The sequence below is a fragment of the Nematolebias whitei genome, chromosome 13 (genome assembly GCF_014905685.2).
Source record: "Nematolebias whitei isolate Nwh7 chromosome 13, NemWhi1, whole genome shotgun sequence".
Taxonomy (NCBI): Eukaryota; Metazoa; Chordata; class Actinopteri; order Cyprinodontiformes; family Rivulidae; genus Nematolebias; species Nematolebias whitei.
The window spans coordinates 19558475-19580796 of NC_056510.1; the positions used below are offsets into that span (position 1 = coordinate 19558475).

The 22322-nt window shown below is 40.8% G+C and overlaps 1 protein-coding gene across 1 annotated transcript in view; it reads right to left on the bottom strand.

Moving 5' to 3' along the window:
* Positions 1-20631, bottom strand: part of ifih1 (interferon induced with helicase C domain 1) — a 23218-nt gene extending 2587 nt beyond the window's left edge. The window contains exons 1-12 of the mRNA XM_037686422.1: positions 20197-20631; positions 18222-18390; positions 14397-14501; positions 13636-13686; positions 7767-8002; positions 7100-7310; positions 3003-3220; positions 2154-2255; positions 1930-2053; positions 1417-1632; positions 944-1200; positions 710-859 (exon numbers count right to left, since the gene is read on the bottom strand). Of these exons, the coding sequence (XP_037542350.1) occupies positions 710-859; positions 944-1200; positions 1417-1632; positions 1930-2053; positions 2154-2255; positions 3003-3220; positions 7100-7310; positions 7767-8002; positions 13636-13686; positions 14397-14501; positions 18222-18390; positions 20197-20631 (2274 nt within the window). The remainder of the gene's footprint in view (positions 1-709; positions 860-943; positions 1201-1416; positions 1633-1929; positions 2054-2153; positions 2256-3002; positions 3221-7099; positions 7311-7766; positions 8003-13635; positions 13687-14396; positions 14502-18221; positions 18391-20196) is intronic.
* Positions 20632-22322: the final 1691 nt, after the last annotated feature.

Sequence of the window (22322 nt, forward strand, 5' to 3'; positions counted from 1 at the left end):
AGAGTTGAGCCGGCTGATAGACACTGTGCCATCTTTATCAGGACTATGGAACTTTCTGGCAGTCTCCACGGACAACTCACTGCCCTCGTCAGCCTCCTCATGCATAAATGTATTATGATGTCATCAGTATGTTGCTGTTTCATGTGCTGAGATAGTTTTTTTTGCAACTTTCACACTGTGTTCCGTCTAGGGCAGAGTGCGAGATTTGATTTTTTTTCTTTACACCTACACGACACCTCGTGTTTCTTTTTCCTTATCTGAAAAAAGGGCCGTGCCTCTCAAGGCCGACGGCCTCAGCCACCTCCATCTCCACATGTCTGTTTGTTATGTTGCTCTCAGACAGGGTGTCCTGAAATGTAATTTCGCTGCGCTTTGGTGCAACGACAATAAAGCTGATTCTGAAAAAATCTTAAGAATAATAATTAAAAAAGATTTATTTTTTTTGTGAATCTTTGATTTTTTTTTTTTACATATAAATACATGATATAAAAAAAACATGTGATGGACTTGCGACTTGTCCAGGGTGTACCCCGCTTCGAACAGGGATAACTAGACATGGGCACCAGTGACCCCCGCGACCCAAAAGGAAGAAGCGGGTAAAGATAATGGCTGGATGAATATAGAAAAACACACTCAGCAAAAGAGATAAAAACAAATCACATTTTCCATCAAGGACATGGAATAAACAGTCACAGTTTGCATGACTGACCTGAATCATGGCGATCTCATTGGTTGAAAGGCCATATCTGATAACAAAATTGCAGGCAGGTATGTCCAAACCTTCCTCTGCCACAGTGGTAGCAACCAGCACGTTCACTTCTCCAGTTCTGAATTTTTTCAGCACATCCTTTTGCTCAGCCTGATGAACACAAATGTAAGTCACAATTAAAATGCTCAGACTACAACAGTCCAACTGAGGGTGGTTTGCGTATCGTGCACTTACAGCAGTCATTGGTTTAACATCGCTCTGGTCTCCTCCTCCAATGACATGCGAGGGTTTCACTCCGATGTCGGCAAACTTGGGGTTTTCTTGAATCCACTGACTTAGAGTAATGGCGCTGTGGCGCGTTTTGGTAAAAATGATCCCTCTGGCTTCCTGTCTAGTGCTGAACTCCTGCAAAATCTTTGTTCTCAACTTGGCCAAGCTGTCGTTTTCATAATTTGGAATCTTTGCAAGCCTCTCCAGCTCCTCTTTGTTATCTGTAGGGTGTAAATTTCAGCGATTAAAGGTAAATCTTTCTATCGGTGTTAAAGTAAACTTTTACAACTTCAACTCTAAGCAAGTTAGCTATGGTTAGAAAAAGAGTAAAATGCAAGGGGAGGTAACCAACCCATTAAATCTCCAACTTCACAATACTACTGTGACACATAATTTGCAGTTGAACTGGCGACTACCAAAAAGTTTAAAATCATAACCTTTGAACAAATTGAAGAGGAACCTCTCCGTGGCGGTTATCTGTATGTTCTGCTCATCATCTACGGATGTTTTCTTCTTCATTTGTTCCTCATGGAATTTGTTCAGGCACCTGAGGGCATCACACATCCGAATGGTGTTGCTGAGAATCAAACCCTCGTTGTACCGCCGAAGGTACTCTGCGCAAACTCGCTCTTTCTGATTTTCCTCTTTGGCAGCTAAAAGGAAATAGTCCAACATAAATATGTAAAATAAAAATAAAAGGCAGGTTTATAACTAAGGGTAAGTGCTAAAATGCAACTGGACAATGGGAAAATATAGTGAAAAAAAATCAAGAATTTTCCAACATAATATATTCACAAAAAGATGCTCTTGATTTTTAAAATGGCGTATTCCTGGAAAATAAGAACAATTTGCATCTTTCTTTTTAAATCTTGTTTTTGTGGAATGTTGCATCTAATGTCATTTTTGTCCTTTAATACCTCTTTAGGACGAGGATAAGTTCTACTTCTTACCTTGTCGTTCTTTCTGAACCGCCCACTGTTCATAATTCTGAGAGCCCAGGTCACAGGTGGGGAAGAACTTGGCATGTTCATGAATGGCATTCATGATGGTCTTTATAACATCACCGAACGGATCCTAAAAGCAGATATTTGGTAAACATGCACTCAAAGTCTTCATTATTAAATAAATCTGCTGTTAAGTTCACGATAAAACAGTTTCATGTGAGAAAATGCACCTCTTTCTTGTCCTCGGCAGACATTGTTTGTTTTCTAGGTTTCTTATGGTTTCCTTCAAAGCTCCACGTCATGATTCTTGTAGCATCCAAGTTTGCACAAATCTGTGACAAAAAGGCACATTTGCAGAGTCAGAAGTGCTGCAGACTGTTACAATCTAATTTTTGCCATCCCAACCTAAGAACAGAATATACTGTATTTTCTGGCGTATAAGTTGCAGTTTTTTGCAGATTTGCCAGTCCTGTGACTTATATGACTTATAACTTATATATGTTTTTTCCCCCATATTCATAACACAATTTTTGACTGACACTTTAAATGTTCATTCATACTGACATGAACAAGAGTAAACTTTACCATTTGTAGCAGCTAGAGGCGGGAGAGCCCTCTAGGCGTTTGACAACTACAAGTAGGCGTACATGTTGTTCCTGTACCACCGCTGCCCCCCCGCCAAACATTGACCATTAAAGTGCATTTATTAAGGAAAACGTTAAACTTAGACATGCCTTTGCTATAATGTCAAGCAAACAAATAGTTGTTTTTCAGTTTTAATCTTGTTAAATTTCGAAGAGCTGCAAAAGCGAGTCCTCCAGTGCACGCAGCCGCCAATCCATTTTTGGCACAACACCGGCCCACGTTTCTCGGGGGTCGGCGGTGATGCATAATAAATGTGACTTATACATCGGAGCAACTTATACGCCGGAAAATACGGTGAGGCTCAAAACTTTTTAATGTTCTGAGTATGTTGGGAACTTTAAAGTTTGTTTTTTGGGATTAAGAGTCTCAATAAATAAAGGAGAAAATTAGCTCATTTAAGCCGTTATTCAGTGAAAACATAGAACAGCATTTACTCGCATTATATGCTCCACAGCTTTCTCCATTATGCTCGCTTTTCCAACCCCGGGTGAAGCAGTCAGGCCCAGGAGCTGAGGGAGGGGTACTGGATCCTTCTCCTCCTTCTTGAGTCTAATGTTCTTGTGCTTTTGCTGCAAATATCGCATCATGATGTGGTTGTAGACATCTCCTTTCTGCGTGTGGTGACACTCGTCTATTATTATCAACGTTAGATCTACAGAAAAGATGGCAAACTCAAATAAATACAACTGATTGTTCTTTAAACATTAGATAATAAGGTAATAATGGGTAATAAGGTAATATGTAATAAGAGCACTGATTGGTGTTTTAAACAATATAATTCACGTTTAATAATTTCTCACTGACAAAAATGGAACCGGGGAGGGAAGACAATTTCCTGAACCAAGCACAGATAATTTTATCATGTTGACTCATGTCCTTAAACAAAACAAGGTAATTTCCTTGAATGATCAGAGGAGAAATCCTCCCCCACGACTCAGCGCGTTCCTCGGAACATTTGACGCAGCAGTTTGAACCCACAATAACATCTGTTGGAGAACTTTCTGCTGAGAGAGTTTCAAACCTTTGAAAGTGGGGTTCTGTGGAAAGGTTTTGAGCAATAACTATCTCACCTGCTGCAGATGGCTCTTTGAACAAGCTCTGTTTGGAGAGTTTAATCATGACTGGCATGATGACAACGTAAACGTTTATAAGAAAGCATAGACATGAAACGTCCAGAAAATTCCTCAATTTAAGATGTTTTAAGAGCAGCAATTTACTTTGGTTTTATTGTTGCTTTGGTCTTGCAGCTCTTTAATCCTTTAAAAAACAAACAAACTGAGGTTTCTCTAAAAGCTACGTACAGCAGGTAAGGCTGGGTTCACACCACGCAATTTTCAGCCATTGTAGACAAAACATTTAGTCTTGGAAGACTGTATGAAAATCTTTAGTTCTGAAGCTAAATCTGTTGTTGATCAGTGTGACAGGCTCACGGATAACCCATTCAGCAACTTTTGACTAATATAAAAGAAAACCAGGCAATGTCAGAAAGCTTTTGGGAAAATCTTGCAATGACTGCTGCTGCAGCCAACATTTTATCTCCGTCTTTATTTCGCAGCTGTCTCCTTTTATCCTTTCCCTGGTTTTCAAGGCCAACTTTAGTATAAGAAGCGTTGATGTTAAAGCCTGCTTTGCATTTATTCTTGGACTAAAATGTCTGTTGCATCTTTGTAATGTACTCAGTCTGGTTGCAGCAGCATTAGCTTTCAGTGTGATATGTACAAGACTCACAATGCGAACTGATATTCTATTTATAAACGTATATGTTATACCTATATAATTTATTGTTTCCAACTTGTCCACGGAATCTTACTTCAAAAGATTTAAACTAACGATTTAAAAATGAATTCAAATGATTTGCATAAAACAAAAGCAAAAAGCAAAGGTAGATGAAAATCACTCGTGTTTCAGATTTGTCTCAGGAGGGAAAGTGATGTAAAGCTGCAGCTTGATGTATCGTGATGGAGGCTCTCAGGTGAATTTGATCAGCCACAGACTGATGGCTCCAACAGACGTGTGGCCTGTACTTGGTTTCAAGTGTTTCAACAAACAGCATATGTTCCTCTGAGGTGGCTATTCCACCTTGGACTGGTGACTGCCAACAAAAGCGAACACCAGAGTTGGAAGACTTTGACAAGATCCCCGTCGAGGGAAATCCTGCTCTGAGTCCTCCGGGAGGCGTTCTATTCCAGAACCGATCAGTGCTGAAAGTGACGTCCAGGACGGATTTTAGCAAACAGGTAAAAAAAAATAAAAAATACTAGAGATGGTGCAATCATTTTTACATTGGAGGTACAACTGTGTTCAGTTGTGGACACCAACAGGAATTTAAATGAAGGTTAAATCTTTCATTGTAGTTTCAATTTTAAGCTAAAAATAAGATTGCAACCTTAACCAATAATGAACATTTTTCTTCATATCCAATGCCAAAACTGGAACCAAGACTAAGGTCTTATATTAGCGTTGCCCTGCTTTTGTTTATACATTTTATATTGTGTCATTGTAGCGTTTCCCTTTTCTAGCTCTCAGTTGTGTTTTCTGCTCTTCCTGCACCTGCCCATTGATGTCCTAGTTTCTATTTACTTATGGATTCAGATCTTCAGTTGCATTTCATCAGATCGTTCTTGTTAGTATATGGCCATCTATCATACCAAACATTGTTTGAAAATATCAAGTTCAGCTCGTCATTCTGAAGTTTATGTAAATTAGGGATGAACGATATTACCGGCATGGTATCGACCAATATTAACATTAACTTTCAATATCAACATCGGCCATTCCATTAAAATAACTCGCCGATATAAGAGGTGCTGTTTTTGCCTGCAGCAGCACAACGCGATGACGTCACGTGCGCCTACCTGATCTCACGGCGGAGAGGAAAATTCAAAATGTCGGTGGTATGGAAGTTTAATTTTTCGTTGGTGAGGATGTCGGATTCCGAAGATTTATGGACTACGTTGAGCCTCACTACATCGTCCCCAGTCGGAGACATTTTTCCGACGTAACTTTACCCGAGTTACAAGCCGTCATTGAGAAGCTAATAGCTGATAGCACAACTTGTTGGGTGAGTTTTACCACAGATGTTTGGACGTCGTGTTAGCCCCGTTAGCGTGATTAGTCTTACGGCACAATTAATAGCCAAAATGTTTGAACTTAAAAAGTCTGTCCTTCATGCACAGAAGTGCAGTAGATCCCAGACTGCAGCTAGGAACCCAGAACAAGCCTCCACAAGTGAGACAGCGTCGCAGGTGACTAATGCTAATAAATAACATTTAATACTTTTCATTTAATACAAGTTAAAGTGCTATGCATATGGCTGTTACTGAACACATGTCACCAGCGGTTGCACCATTTTTGTAGCAAATAAGCCTAAATAAGAGGGCTATATTCTGACAAAGGGAAGTATATAAAATATCAGTATCAGCATCGGTTATCGGCCAAATAAGTTTTAACATATCGGCATATGCAATATCGTGCATCCCTAATTAAAGTTTTGCAAACTTACATGTTTTGCCCTTACCCAGAACCTTGCCATCATTTTTAGCTCTCCAATTCATAATTTATAGACTGTATTGAAATTGCACGCCAAATTTTCTCTATAAAAAGGTGCAAAGTTTTGTAGAAATTATTATAAATACAACATTACATAAGATGCATGGTTTTATAGAACACCAAAATGCTCAAAAGTAAATAAAAAAAAAAAAAAAGCATTATGGAATAAGTATCTAAGCTCATTATGATTTTTTTTTAATTTTTATTCTTTTATTTCATAATTGTGTTTTTCATGATGGCTTGTTTATTTCATAATGCCACTTTTCAGCAGAATGACTTCAGCTGTCAATCATCATCAGTGGTTTGGATCTGCACGCCCACTGGTCGATCCTTCACATCCATTAGTTTTCCTGAATACCTGCTCACTGGTACAGCTAGCATAGCAGCTAGCAGCAACTTGCTAGGTCAACAGTCATAAAGTATGGCAGAGTTGCATGAACTTCGTTCAGCTCAGGACTTTAGCAATAGAGAGGATTACGTTCTCGGAAGATACAGGTGTCGTGATAAAAAGTGATGACTGCCAAAAATCTATCGGTGCCGCGAGAGCACGCACGAGAGCGCACATGGGAGGACTCACTCTTCTAATTCTTTGAATTGAACAAGATTAGCACTAGCTGTACCAGTGAGCAGGTATTCAGGAAAACTAATGTGAAGGCTCAGCCAGTGGGCGTGCAGGTCCAACCCACTGACGTTGATTGACAGCTGAAGCCATTCTGCTGAACAGTGACATTATGAAATAAATAAGCCATTATGAAAAATGCCATTATGAAATAAAAGAAACAAAAATGAAAAATGTTCTTATTTCATAATGTTTTATTTATTTAATTTTTAGCATTTTGATGTTCCATATAGTTTTGCCAAAAATATCCCGTATGAAATCTCACTTTCTGATCAAATATATATAAAAAAAAGAGCAAAAAGCAAAACCATTAAACTCGTGCTTGAATGATACAAGTACGTATGTTGATGTAGAAAATCGTACCGCTCAGCTTCACCCCTTCATCCTCTCCGCTGTTAGCCCTCTCCAAGAAGTTTTCCAAAATCTGAGCCGTGCAGATGAGGATGTCATTTCTCTGCACAATCTTGGCGAAAGAGATTTTGAGCTGGGAGTCTCCGCTGACCCTCTCCACTTTATATGTGGGCTTTAGATATGGTGAAAACTCAGTGGCGTAATGCTGCTCAACAAGAGGAATCTGTGAGAAAACAAGAGGTTTACAGCATCAATGTCTGTGAAACTGACGACTGTAGTGTCTCTGTTAGTACAGACTTCCTGACAATTTAAGGAGTTGTTTGCCACATTCACCACAGCTAAAAATGTTCAAAGCTCTACTTGATTGTTTAAGGAAAAGCTTTAAATTAGATGCAGACAATTTTTTTTCTCTCGATTGTTTACAAAAAGAGCAGAAGTCTTGTACTGCACAAACACAGCTAACCAAGTAATTATTAGGTTGCTTCCAGGAATGAACAACGCCCCAGTAACATGAATTCTAAAAACGCCTACTACATAGTTTTATAGAAAACTTGCTTTAAACCTCATGGCATGGAATTTGCGGTGGGCTGACCCACATTGTCAAATTAACTTTAGTGCTTTCTTTGCTTCTAAAATGAACATGAGGGGTTAGAGATACACCCGACTCAGATTGTAGTACCTTATTCACCAGGACGATCACCTTCCCTGGTTTCCCCTCCTCCCTCCTGCTGTCCAGATGTTTCTTGGTAATGTACACCGCAACTCTGGTTTTACCACTTCCTGTTGGGAGGCATATTATAACGTTTTTCCCCTCCAAGGCAGGTCTAGCGACTTCCATTTGATAATCCCGGAGTACGATTTCTGTTTTTTCAGGGCTTTTGGTTGCTGCTGTAGCTGCTCCCAAGTCATTTAAATCTAGAAAGCAGAAGAAAAAAAAAGTTAAGCCAAATAAACTACATTTACACACTGTGATGGAATGTCCTCTTAAGGGAAAAAAGATATGTGCACACACTCGATTTTTCCTGGATAGCATGAGTTTTAATTTTATTCCTTTATTTTTTTTTTCCATCTTAGATGCAATATTACGTGACTAAGAGGAGGTATGGGACTATTTTCTTCTATCCAAACGACTAAGACAGTGAGAAAATAGCCCAATAATCTCAAGAACATATAAAAAGTCCAAAAACTTTAGTCTGCAACAAGAACTGGATTTTGCATTATGAGTTTAAAGCTAGTGTAACCACTTGTTTGAAATGGGACACAACTATAGCTTATTTTGCAAGTATACAAAACGTCCTATAATCCACATAAGTCAGATATAAAGTTTCTGGCAGACATTTGATCCAAGTTCAGGATAATACATGACTAATGCATAATGTTCCCTCTTTTTCCAGCTACTCGTATGAGTTCCACATTTCCCTTAAGCTATGAGCTCAAACCACAGAATAGTTTTTTTTCTTCCTGTGTGCAGACAGCTTTTAATTTTCCTTTCAGACCTGGTGTGCCAGAGGAGAAACTAGGATGTGCTGATGGAGAGATAGAGCTTTCACAACAATAAGAAATTTGTTCTGGGGGAGATCTAAGACCTTTTACTAGCCGTTCCCAGACATTCTAATCATCAGATGGGTAAACAATCAGCGTTTGCAAATTTAATGAGCTGATGCGAGATCAGTTCAGAGAACGTACAGATCATCCTGCACAAGCTTCACCTCCCATGTGGGCTGATATGACTTGCATGTTCTTTTAGTCCTCATAAATCTGCTGACTTTTCTAACAGTGCAGCAAATGTTGAAACTTGCCTGCAGCCTGTTCTACATGTGCCTTTGTGAGGTTCATCCCACAGTCCAAAGCTATGCAGATCAGGGTAAAAACGTGACTCTACAGTAAAGAGACCTTAAGACTGCAAGCATACACGAGTGATGGACTGGTGAAGAGTTCCCCAAACCTGCCCTCTCTTACCCAAAGGGGCTGTAAAGGCCCAGAGGTGTGGAGGAGGGCTGCACTTTCACAGATTCCTTCATGATCTGCTAATACAGAGTCCGCATGTGGTTCTCATTTGAAGCCCCACTATGTTCTGTCCTCTACGACCTCACTGTGGTTCTTCACAGTTCACACATGGAACTTATTTATTGTAGTTATAGAAATGTTCCACATTAATGCTCCAACTCTCAGTGAGCCTTTGGAAATTAACTAGAGATCCAATGTACATTTTTCTAGAAAGCACTTGAGCTAGTTTTCAAGTACCGTAATACCGTAGAGTTTTCAAGTACTGTAATACCGTAGAGTTTTCAAGTACCGTAATACTGTAGAGTTTTCAAGTACCGTAATACTGTAGAGTTTTCAAGTATGTAATACCGTAGAGTTTTCAAGTACGTAATACTGGAGAGTTTTCAAGTACCGTAATACTGTAGAGTTTTCAAGTACCGTAATACCGTAGAGTTTTCAAGTACTGTAATACCGTAGAGTTTTCAAGTACCGTAATACTGTAGAGTTTTCAAGTACCGTAATACCGTAGAGTTTTCAAGTATGTAATACCGTAGAGTTTTCAAGTACGTAATACTGGAGAGTTTTCAAGTACCGTAATACTGGAGAGTTTTCAAGTACCGTAATACCGTAGAGTTTTCAAGTACCGTAATATCGTAGAGCAGGGGTGCCCAAACTTTTTCCCTGAGAGGGCCAAATTTAAAATCCATCAGAGGGCTACAGGCCAAATGCAATAATACATGAAATGCAAATACTTCTTTAAGTAAAGTCCATTTATTTATTATACAGTTATTCATCTTTCCATTCTGTATAAAGAACATTAAAGAACAGGCTGCGTTGGTGGGGGTGGGTCTGGGGGTCCTCCCCCAGAGAATTTTGATTAAAGTAGATGTCATTTCCTGTATTCTGTTGAATTTTACACAAGTTTATTACTGTAGACATTAACATTAAACAAAAGATGTAAACTCTGTTATTATTGAAATCTCTCTGACTGCAAAGTGTTTGTAATGCAACACCGCTGCAGCTCTGCAGGTAAGGGGTGTTCACTTCAGGACAAATTGAGGATGCTGATTGGTCAACTGCTGACGTGCCTACCGGATTGATTGACAGGTGGAGGATTTGTGCAAAACAAATCATAGATTTTATTGGCCTGTTTGAGACTGTCGTCATTTATTCCATATTTATTCAATATTTTGGTGAATCTAAGGTTTGAGAACTGTTTCCTTACACAATCCTAATGATGGTTTCTTTATTTTTCAGGGGTGCTGAGTTTAAATTTAAAGAGGCTAAAATCACCACTGAAACCAGTTCATATTTATAATTTACTTTTAAACACTCTGTGATTTATAAGTGTGCTCTGTCAAAGGAAAATGTTGTTCAGTGGCAGGAAGCTGCCGAGGGATGGTAGAACGTCTGTCAAAATAAAATATAAAAATACAAATAATTAATTATTTAAAAATACATAAATGATCTTCTTTACTGTGTAATCCGTGTAGTTAAATTATGGTAGTCAGGCCGACTAACAATAAAGTCAATGGGTGGAATAAGTGCATAAGTGCATAACAGATTATAAAGGAAGGAGTGAACAATGTCCCAAAGACCCATCTCTGCCTGATGCCCTCAACAAGTTCTATGCACGCTTTGAAGACCCGAACAGACCACCCAGCACCAGACTCACCTCACCACCGGATGAAGAGCATCTCAGCGTGACCTCAGCAGAAGTAAGGAGTACCTTCAGGAGGATTAATCCGCACAAAGCAACTGGCCCAGACAACATCCCCGGAAAAGTGTTGAAGGAATGTGCTGATCAGCTCTGTGAGGTGCTGGCAGACATCTTTAACACCTCACTTACCCTGGAGACAGTTCCCACCTGCCTGAAGACTGCCACCATCATCCCAGTCCCAAAAAGCTCTACAGTGACTGGTCTGAATGACTATCGGCCAGTGGCCCTCACCCCGATAGTCGCTAAATGCTTCGAAAAACTGGTCATGACTCACATCAAAACAACCATCAACATCAACGAGGACCCTCATCAGTACGCATACCGTGAGAACCGATCAACAGAGGATGCAATCTCCTCTGTGGTCCACACTGCACTCAACCACCTGGAGCAGAAAAACTCTTACGTCCGTATGCTCTTTGTGGACTTCACATCCGCCTTCAACACCATGATCCCCCAAACCCTGATGGACAAACTATCCACACTAGGACTAAGCCCCTCCATCTGCAACTGGGTACTAGACTTTTTAACAAACAGACCACAGTTAGTGAGGATCCACAACCTCTCCTCCTCCACCATAACCCTCAGCACTGGCTCTCCTCAGGGATGTGTGTTGAGCCCCCTCCTGTTTACTCTGCTCACATATGATTGTGCAGCTACCCATCCAGGCTGTCACATTGTAAAGTTTGCAGATGATACAGCGGTGGTGGGATGCATCACAAACAATGATGAGTCCAGCTACAGGCAGGAGGTGGAACACCTGGAGAGCTGGTGCAGAGAGAATAACCTTCACATCAATGTGAAGAAGACAAAGGAGATGATTGTGGACTTCAGAAGGAACAAAAACACCTACACCCCCCTGAACATAAGAGGATCTGCGGTGGAAGTGGTCTCCAGCTACAAGTACTTGGGTGTACACATGAATGACAACCTCAGCTGGAGCAACAACACCACGAGCCTGATCAAGAAAGCTCATCAGAGACTCTACTTCCTCAGGCGGCTGAGGCGAGCTGGTCTGGGAAGCTCAGTCCTCACCTCCTTCTACAGGTGTGCAGTGGAGAGCATCCTGTGCTCCAGCATCAATGTGTGGCATGGAGGCTGCACAGCTGCAGAAAGAAAAGCTTTGCAGAGAGTGGTGAAGGCTGCACAGAAATCTGTTGGAGTCAGTCTCCCCACCATCACAGACATCTACACCTCCAGATGCAGGAAGAGGGCCACCTGCATCATGAAGGACCCCACCCACCCAGCACACACACTTTTTGCCCCACTCCCCTCAGGAAGGAGGTTAAGGAGCATTAAGTGTAGAACCACTAGACTGAGGAACAGCTTCTACCCTGAGGCTGTTAGACTCATGAATCTCTAACTAGAATAATCACTGTGAAAAACCATATCATGTTGCTGCTGATCTGTTTCATGTTGCTGCTGATCTGTTTCAATGTTGATGTGTTCATGCGTGCACATCTGCTCACAGACTCATGTTCATGTTTGTGGTGATGTTCAATGTTTTATGTTATGAGTGCTTAGTGTATATTTAGTTGATGTTTTTCTTAGTTCATATCTTAGATGTTATTACTGTTTTTCTTATACATTTTATTGTTGGATGTAACTGGGACCCTGTGTACATAATTTCGCTCCACCACATGTACCACATGAGGTGCGAATGACAATAAAGAAGCTCTGACTCTGACTCTGAATCAATGCATGCAAGCACATTGATTCTTCAAAGGAAATTTTAATATAGTAACGAGGACAGCTTGGCGGGCCAACTGAAACAGCTTGGTGGGCCAAATTTGGCCCACAGGCCTCACTTTGGGCACCCCTGCCATAGTTTTCCAGTACCGTAATTGCAGGTCTATAGAGCGCACCCGAATATAAGCCACGCACACTAAATAAAAAAACTTAAAAAAAACTATTTTGTACACAAATAAGCTGTGCCTTGTGTATAAGCTGCAGGTGTTCACATTGTAACATGAGTGGCATCACACATCAGAGAACTGTGCAGCTCTTGTTGTAGATTAAGATTCAACTGCTACATGGAATTTCACAGACTTTATTTATTTTTTCTCCAACAAACACACAGAGTGAACCCACAAATCTTCATGATAACTACCTCTCTCACTCATGGTCCCGCTACTAAATGCCCTAACACAAACTAACACATAATGAACACGTAAACTAGGCTAAGAAGAACAAACTAACCACTAAAAGAACAATGCTAAACTGCTAACCGAAATGATTAACAACGAACATAAATTTTACCCATAATCCCTCCCTGAGGCCAGGTGACGGGCAGTCAACCACAATGAGGTAGTCTCACTGAGTCACGAGGACCCACCCACCAAGAAAGATGTGTATTGATGAGACTACCTGTATAAATAAAGATTAACAAACAAAATCTGACCAATGAAATTACCGAACAGGTCACAGTCGAACCAATGAAACAGGGAGGGGAGAACCAGGATGGGGGGAATCCCTCTCGGTGGAGCAAGTGCTCAGCGGAGGTGGAATTCCCTCCGCCACTCTGTCCTAAACGGTAAAATAAAGTCACGAGGACCCACCCCTTAGGAGAGACATGTACTGGGCAGCTATATGAGCATCCGGGTATGACGAAGCTAAATGTTTTGATGGCAGGAAGCTCGTTAACCCGCCCCAAAATAAAATATAAAAATTAACAGAAATTAGCTGCAGCATTGTATAACCACGGGGTTCAAAGCCTGTGAAAAAAGTTGCGGCTTATAAAGCGTAAAGTACGGTAATCTACTGTTGCTGAACGAAAGCACATTTGTTGGATAACTAACAAGTTTAAACACTTTAACCGTGTAACTAAGAGTGAAGCGAGTCCCACCTGGATCTGAGGTATCCATGTTTTCTGGCAGGTCAGCACTTTTATACAGATCTGAAACAAACAAAATTGAATTAAAGTACAGTCATCAAAAACCGAAGAAAATATTTTAATCTGCGCTGAAATTGCTATGAAATGGTAATTTATTTAAATGATAACATTCAAAAGTCTGAATTAAACTGGATTTTAGTTTGGATTACATTTGAGAAAAGGAAAACATAGCTTTTTACATGTATGTGATTTTTTGTTTTTTTTTGGTTCTTTGGTTTTGGTTTGAAAAGATAAAGGGACAGTTCAGATATTTTGAAGTGGATTTTTTATTAAAATCACTATGAAAAGACTGGATTTGTTTAAAGTGGACAGCGATCCACTTTGGTCATGGTTCTGCTGCTCAGACTAGCCATTAGCTCATCAAAATAGTCAGAAGTGAACTCAATTTTTTACAAACTAAGCGTTATCAACAACAGGTAAGATATTAACTATTTATAAATTTTCCACAGAAACTAACTTACACATATTCTAGCAATGTTTGTAGTGATATTCAAAAGACATTGTAAGTTATTCTTTATCTTATTTGCTAAATATTTTGTTGTATTATGTTTTCTGCTTTAAGTATTGCACGTCAGTTTCCACAGAGATTCGAGAACAATATGTTTGACTAATGCAGAAATCCATGTTCCTGACTCAGACTGTTAAATATCATTATAGATTTACAATAAATCAAGTGTTCGCTAACAGCTGTGGCCATAAAAGCAAAGTAAGACCTGTGCAGTCATCCTGAGGCTCCTCAGCGACACAGATTTCCATGGACTCTGGACTCTCCTCTGCTGCAGCTTCACCTCTAAGTGATGGGTGATTCTCATTTGATCCTAACAAATGAATACATTAAAACAACAATTGTTTAATGAGTAAACTAACATCTACAGTAAGACAGTTCTGACAGCATAACCCGTGGACAGGTAGGTCCAGAACTGCTCTGGCAGTCCCAACAGAACCAAGCATCAGTTCTGAGCTCTGGGGGACAGAGAAGGATGTGGATGTTGACCCAGGAGTAAACAGATTCCAGGCACACAGAACACCAGAGGTCCAGTTAGACATATTTTCCTCATCAATGATCCAAAATACATGGAAGAGTTGTATAAAAGTTTTGGTCTCCTGATTTACATGTCGGTGTCCGGGCCAAATATCCAGAATCACCGGAGACATAAGCACAGTTTGTCTGTGCCCCTTCCAGCCAAAATAACACGAGGCAAATTCAGATCCATTTTTTGGAACACTCATCGAACTGATCCTGAGTAGGACAGAGAAAATTACACAAAAAGGGGATGTGATGTGCCCCTCGGCCTTGTTTTGGACAGAAACTGTTTTTAAGAGTGGCACAAATGATTTATTGTAACGGAAAATGGCTGCATTAAAGGAAATGGTGTATTTAATTTTGTTAACAAACATTTTACACGTTTGTGAATATCAGTGTTTATAATTGCATTCTAAGTTGTAAAACCAATTCATTATGAATGTTTGTGGTTTTCACAGTAAAATTTTTTTTTTGTAATTTTCATACACAGATTTGATATTTTTTGTGTGATTTTAGGTCTATTATGTTGATACAGTAGGTCAGAAGTAAACGGTAACTTGAAATACACATCAAAGTGACACCAAACATGGCAGGTTAGAATTTTTTAAAGGTAAAATATGAATGTAAAATCAAAAATAGTCATAAAACGTTCCATTTCACCGTGGACACCAGAGGTTAATCCTTCCCGTTTTCTCCATCAGTGAATGTAGTACACACCTCATCTCACTGTGTATAGACTGGTACTGAGATTTGCTGTTTACCGTGTAAATCAGGGGTCACCAACACGGTGACTGTGGGCACCTGGTCGCCTGCAGGGTCCACATGACAGAGCTGTCATTTCTAACCTGGCGCCTGCGCCAGGCCCGGCCCGACCCATAATTCGAGCCGGGCCAAAATAATGTGCTGGATTGGCGGGCCGGGTCGGTGTCGGGCTTTTGATTGCGTCAGTAGACTGGTCGATTGAAAGAGGTACAAAAACGTCCAGAAGGATCACTGCCAGCGACTCACCTGTGGCTAAACTGGACCAAGCCGCTGCGTCAGCGGATGCGCGCAGCCGACGACCGTTAATAACTGTAATACCTATAATACCTATAATATTATAATAACTATAATAATGCGTTGACTCTTATTAATAAACAAGAAATCTTATATCTTCCATTCTTTGATATACGTTTTTAAATCATGTCAAACTGATTTGCTTACAAAAGCAGTAAAAGCTTTTTTTTTTTTTTTAAGTCGTTTTTTTGTGGGAGTGGGGGGTTGGGTCTGTAATCTCAGTTCAGTTCCTTGGTCGGGCTTGAAAAAAAATGATACGGGTTCGGTCCGGGCTGGGTCGGACTTTTTAGGCCCGAATGCAACTCTACCACATGAGTCACCCATGGAGCATGTTCTAAAAATAGCACTCACCATCAAGGAGCACTGCCTAAAAATAATCATTTATTACGTTTTTAAATGTAAGTAATAACATATGATACACAATACAGAAGTTAAAAACAAATTAATTAAAAAGAAGACAGTTAAAAATTAAAAACAAACAATTAAAAAGAAGACGGTTAAAAATTAAAAACTAACAATTAAAACATAGCAAGCTTGCCAAAGAATTACTAGGTATTAAAAGCCTGCCTGAATAAAAAGGTTGTAAGATTAGACTTAAAATGCTCCATATCAGTGATGGAGCACAAGTCCTGAGGTAGATGGTTCCAGAGTCTGGTGCAACGACAGAAAAGGCCCGGTCACCCCATCGTTTGTAGTTGGACTTTGGGACAGACAGTAGAAAAGTATTAGATGATCTCAGTGTTCTCCTATATTCACGAATAACTACAAGATCAGTGAGATACAGTGGGGCAAGACCATTGAGAGCTTTAAAAGTGAATAATAACATTTTAAATTTAATTCTAAAATCGACTGGAAGCCAGTGGAGAGAAAATAAAACAGGGGGGATGTGCTCCCGTCTGGAGGTGTTAGCTACGAGTCGAGCTGCAGCATTTTGGACCACCTGAAGGCGTCTAATGGAGGATTAATTAAAGAAAACCTTTAGAATAAAATGGTTTACGTATAAAGCTTATTAACCTCGTCTGGAGTCAAAGTTCTGATGCGATGCGCTGAGATCTCTGCGAGCGGCACAGCTACAAACTATTTCGACCTCCCTGAGCAGAGTGGCAGAAAAACTTCAGAAAACATTATTTTTCACAGTGGAAGAAGAGTTTTTTTTGTTTTGTTTTTTGTTTTACAGTTGTGAAAGATAAATGTGTGTGCGCGTCTCATTTGTGGGGCAACAGCGGTGATATCAAAATGCCACGGCGTGGAGCGACACGATCCGATACCAATATCGGTATCGATATAAATATATATATAAAAACTAACTTCTGGATCAGGTGTCGTAACAATGTGACCGATCCATGACTGGGCAGATCTATTCACTCTAATTCTATGCTTTGTGCTCTGAGTGACGTCACGCGCCAGTGAACTCACCGCACAGATTGTTTTCAAAATGGAGCGAGCGAAAGGATCAGCCATCTGGAACTATTCCACACTACCTCAGCCAACACATTCAACAGCTACGTGCAATACGTGCACAGCAACGGTTCCAGGCGGTGTCACTAAAACTTCCAGTTGTAATACTACCAACTTAAGCATCTCCAGAGATTTCACCATAAAGAGCACGCTGCGTTTGTTGAATGGAATTCAGCAATGTTTTTTCTGTACCAGATCGGTATCGACAGAACCCAAAACGCAGATATCGGTATCGAAAGTGGAAAAAGTGGATCGGTGCATCCCCTATACTTCACCAGGTAACACATTAGCCTCAGTGATTCCCCTACAAGGAGGGCGTCACGCCCGGTCAACAGAACCGAGCACCCTGCCTCCCCCTGTCAATAACTGTCGGGACAAACAGTGCACAACACAGACGTGTCTCCATCCCCACCAACAACAACAACAACAACAACAACAACAACAACAACAAAAAAAATCACAGAAGAGATGAGCGCACTGTCAAGGCATGTAACCTGGGGGAAACCATGTTGCTAACTTCCTGCCTAGCAGGGCACGACGGGCAAAAAAACACCGGGAGCTCAGCTTTTGACGTCGATCAGATTTCATGATCCTGTCTGTAGTTACAGCGAACGAAGTGAAGTATTTGAGCTGCATGCATTCAGGAGCGATTTTTTTTTTTTTTGCTACATGAACTGCTGCAAGCTAAAGGATAAAGATTGTGAAATAATTATTTAAGTAGATTTTTGAAAATGTATGTTATCTCGTTCCAGAAAATTGATTGACAGCTGCTGCTGATTATGACTTCATAACTCTTTTCATGTCCGTGATGCTGGAAAGACATTTTCATCAGTGACCAGCGTTTAAACGGTCTGCGTTCAACAATATTTTCACTGCACGGAGCATCTATGTGTTATGTTGGGAAATGACTCGCCTCCTAATCTGAGCCGTTAGCCTCCTGTTCAAAAAGTCACGGAGACAACTGTGCGTGCTCCATTAGTGCGAGCAGTTTGACACTCACCCTTCTCACACTCAGGTGGTCCTCCGGTCAGTTCGCACAGGTGCTTGTGCTCGGTCTCACGCAGAACTTGAAGAAATGTAGAGTACCATCCTGGAGGACGTTTCACGATTCTCCTCAGAAGTTCAGAGGCTCCACTCTTGGATCCTTTGTTTCTCGTTTCAGCCAAAATCTAGAAATTTGAACACAATTGGGAGATGATTTGCTGTGCAATGAGAGGTAAGGTGTAGTCGCTTCAACAGCTTCCTGACAGAGGAGTGTGCTTTACTGCCATCTAGTGGACAGAAAGCCAAAGGTTGAATGAAATAAATTTGAAAAGTACTGTAGTGCAAATTTTAAAGAAAAACACTTGCTTGCTTAAAACCTTTACATTAAATTTACAACTATACTGTGGCCCTGTTAAACATATGATATTCACTTTAATCAGCATATTTCCTGAGCAAGTTTTCAAAGGCGTTGCCAGATGTGGACCACTGACGAACTATAGGTGTGGCACAACAAAACCAACAGCCATAACAAATATTCCTAAGTTTTATGCTACAATTTATTTGCCTATGAAGTTAGAACTTGGATCAGAGAATGACGTCACACCCGTCTGTACTGCATTCCATTTGAAAATAGGAAAACCAGTAGGATTTCCTAACTGTGCTCATACAGTAGTATTCTCATTTTTGGATTACAGTAGACTAAATATTGCCTGGGCTGCTGTAGCTCAGCGTCAGTCCTGCAATTCTACAGCTGTAGTATCAAGCCCAGATTGCACCGGAAAAGGCAACCAACCTGAAAACAATTGCCAAATCTTTATTTATTTGATGTCATTAACCTTTATTTAACCAGGCAAATCCCACTGAGATCATGGATCTCTTTTGTAAGGGAGGCCTAGGCCTGAAGTCAGCCTAACATCAATGTTTTTTGGACTGTCGGAGAAAAATCATGCAAACACAAGGAGAACATGCACACTCCACACAGAAAGACTCCAGGTCCAAACCAGGGATTGAACCTTCTTGTTGTGAGGCAGTGCTGACCACCATCGTGCTGCCAACTTTTACGCCTTTATTCCATTTTGCTCTCTGTAGTGACCCCTGCATGAAAGGAGCAGCAGAAAGACCTAAAATTTGACTAAAATATGGTGTGTTGGCATTTTGTCCCAATCAGTGTGAGTGAGAGTGTGAATGGTTATTTGTCTCGTTTGTCTCTATGTGTCCCTGTGATGGACTTGTGACCTGCCCAGGGTGTACCCCGCCCCTCGCACTGTGATTGCTGGACATGGCCACCAGTGACCCCTTGCAACCCAAAAAGGAAGAAGTGAATAAAGATAACGGATGGATGGTTTAAAAAACTACTTGTATCCTTGAAGGGTTAGGAGCTCAAGTCTACTGCATGACAGAACATTAAAATATCCATTACACCAACTAGCACTTAGGAACATGCCGTTATGTAGAAAAAACAAACAACTCAAATGATTTCAAGCAGGTCAACCTGGTTCAAATCCTGGCATGGGGGCTTTCTGGGTAGTTTGCATGTTCTCTCTGTGCATGTGGGTTTTTCCCGGGCACTCCATTTTCCTCCCACAGACCAAAAACATGTATGTTAGGCTAATCTAAATTGTCCCTAGGTGTGAGTGTGAGAGTGAATGGTTGTTTTTCTCGTTTGTCGCCATTTGTCCTTGTGATGGACTGGAGAACTGTCCAGGGTGTCCCACGCCTGTTGCACAGTGATGGCTGGACATGGGCACCAGTGACCCCCCCTACGACCCGAAAAGGAAGAAGGTAAAGATAATGGATAGGTGGCTTTTTCTCCCCGTTATTGTTTTTTTCTCCAGCCAGTCATGCATTCACTGATCACTTTCTGAAAGTTACAGAAAATTTATCTAACAAATAAATTACGCACTTAAAACCGTCTGGTCTGGGGGTGGCAGCAATCATATCGGGGCCGCTGCCCCCCCTTATACCCCCGTGGCGGTGCCCCTGCTCCCTACCTTCTCCTTGTCGTCATCGGTGAGAATCTCGTGATCTAAACAATGGATACACACTTCTTCTGTCTTCATCTCCACAAGACTGGGAGCCAGTATTCGAATGAGCTTTACGCAGTAATCATTCTCTTCCTCCACTTCCTTGATCGGAGGGTTTGACTCTAAATACTTGGCTGCAAGTTCATTCCCTCCATGAAATAAAGCGTCAACGAAGGCCCGGAACCAGCCTTCCTGGTGCGGCGTCGTAATGACCAGGTTAATGAGCAACCTAGCAGCTGATACATCCCCGTCCGTGTTCAACTTCTGTTTGATCTGCTCCTGTTGCTCGGGCTGGATGAAATATAAATACTTGAGAACCGGCTCCACTGTGATGTACTTCTCGAGCCTCGGTGTAAGGCTTTCAATGAGACGCTCCTGGATTTTATCGCTCTCAGACGCCATGGCCCCTCACCTGTCTGCCAAGAAAAAGAAACAGTGCGGCTAAAGTTAAAACCCCTAATGGACTGGACTCAAGTCAGCACTCGTAACTGGAAAAAAAAACCGTTTGCTTTTGGTTTCGTTTCCCCAGAAAGCGAAACTTAGTTTGGCCACTAGGTGGCACTGTTGTCACACTGGTTAAACCAGCTCAGACTAAGACAGACAGCTCTTATTATTAACAGTTTTAGTAAGAAATAGTGTCTCTATTCAGCCACTACTTGAATCAACTAAAAGCAGGACAAATTGAGTATATCGCTTTTACAGTCATGTCTTGATTGATGGCTCATTTTCTTATCCTGTGTCATAGTGGGGAGGGGTTATACAGTACAGACAAGAGGATGAATGAGTCTGTCATGGGTGCAGCATAAATCTGTGAATGAATGCACTCCACTTTCCTGATGATCGTCCTGTGCAGAAGGTACTGGGTGCTACTCAGCAGGGCCACTTCGGTCTTCTTCACAGCTACAATCCTTACTCCATGCCCACCTCTGAACCAGCCCTGCAGTCTGTGCACGTCTTGCCGTGTCCCTTTTCGCACCATTTCCTCCCAGCATACGAGAAAAGGACACTGGCCACCACAGACTTTATTTTTCACCACAGCACTTTTCTGCAGCTGCTGAAGGAACCTAGTTTTTCATAAAGTGTAAGCTCTGTACTATATACAGTATGTGGGTGGGAATGGTGAAGCACCCACACCTGCCTCCACCTCATTCGCCCCACTCTGGGCCCTTGAGCAAGGCCCTTAACCCCTTCTATCTGCTCCCCCGGGCACCCTAATGGCAGCTCTCTGCTCCACACAGAGGGCTGTGGTAGCTCAGTGGTCCTTGGTTGCATCAGGAAGGGCATCCATAAATAAAACAAGAAGCGATGAAGTATAGCATCTGGTCCTAACTGTTTAGACAGTACTTATTGTTAAGTATATTATATAATTTAAAACTGATTTAGTATCTTGTGGCTATAAACTGCAATTTATAAGCTGAACAAACCCGAATGGAAATGAATACAGACATTGTGCTGTGGTTAGACAAATAATTTAAAAATAATTGGAAGTCAGACAAACTAAAAAAAGAAGAAAGGCATCAATTGCCTTGTTTTTAAGTTTAGACTTTAATCAATGGCATGGGTCATTTTCCTGGGGGGTGTGGGAGCAGATGGATAAACTGCTCATCATTAAACCATTGGTGATTGAAGCACCTTTAAAATGAATATACAGTATACTTAACACCTTCGAGCCCAAAGCGGTTCCTCTCAAAAAGTGTAATATAAAAGTTATTCAATTTTTTTTTACCTCCACTGTATCAGATATTTTCAAAAACTTCAGACTGGATATAACGTTTTTTTTTTAATATACATGTTTAGATTTTCATACCTTCTTTGTAAAAAATATAAAAATAAAATAATGATAAGCTTTTTTACCCCCCCCCCCCCCCCCCCAGGAAAAACACAAAATATCCGATATTTTCCCAAAATTAGGTGCAAAGTGGAATATTTTGCATGAGATAATGCTGCTTTGACCAGGTCAATAACTGATAACATTAAATTTGATGCAGTATTGTTAAATTGACAGTTTATTGGAAAAAACACATTCATATTTTACCCTAAGGACCAAAAGAGTCCCTCTCAAACAAGTCATAAAAATCCATCCATCCATCCAT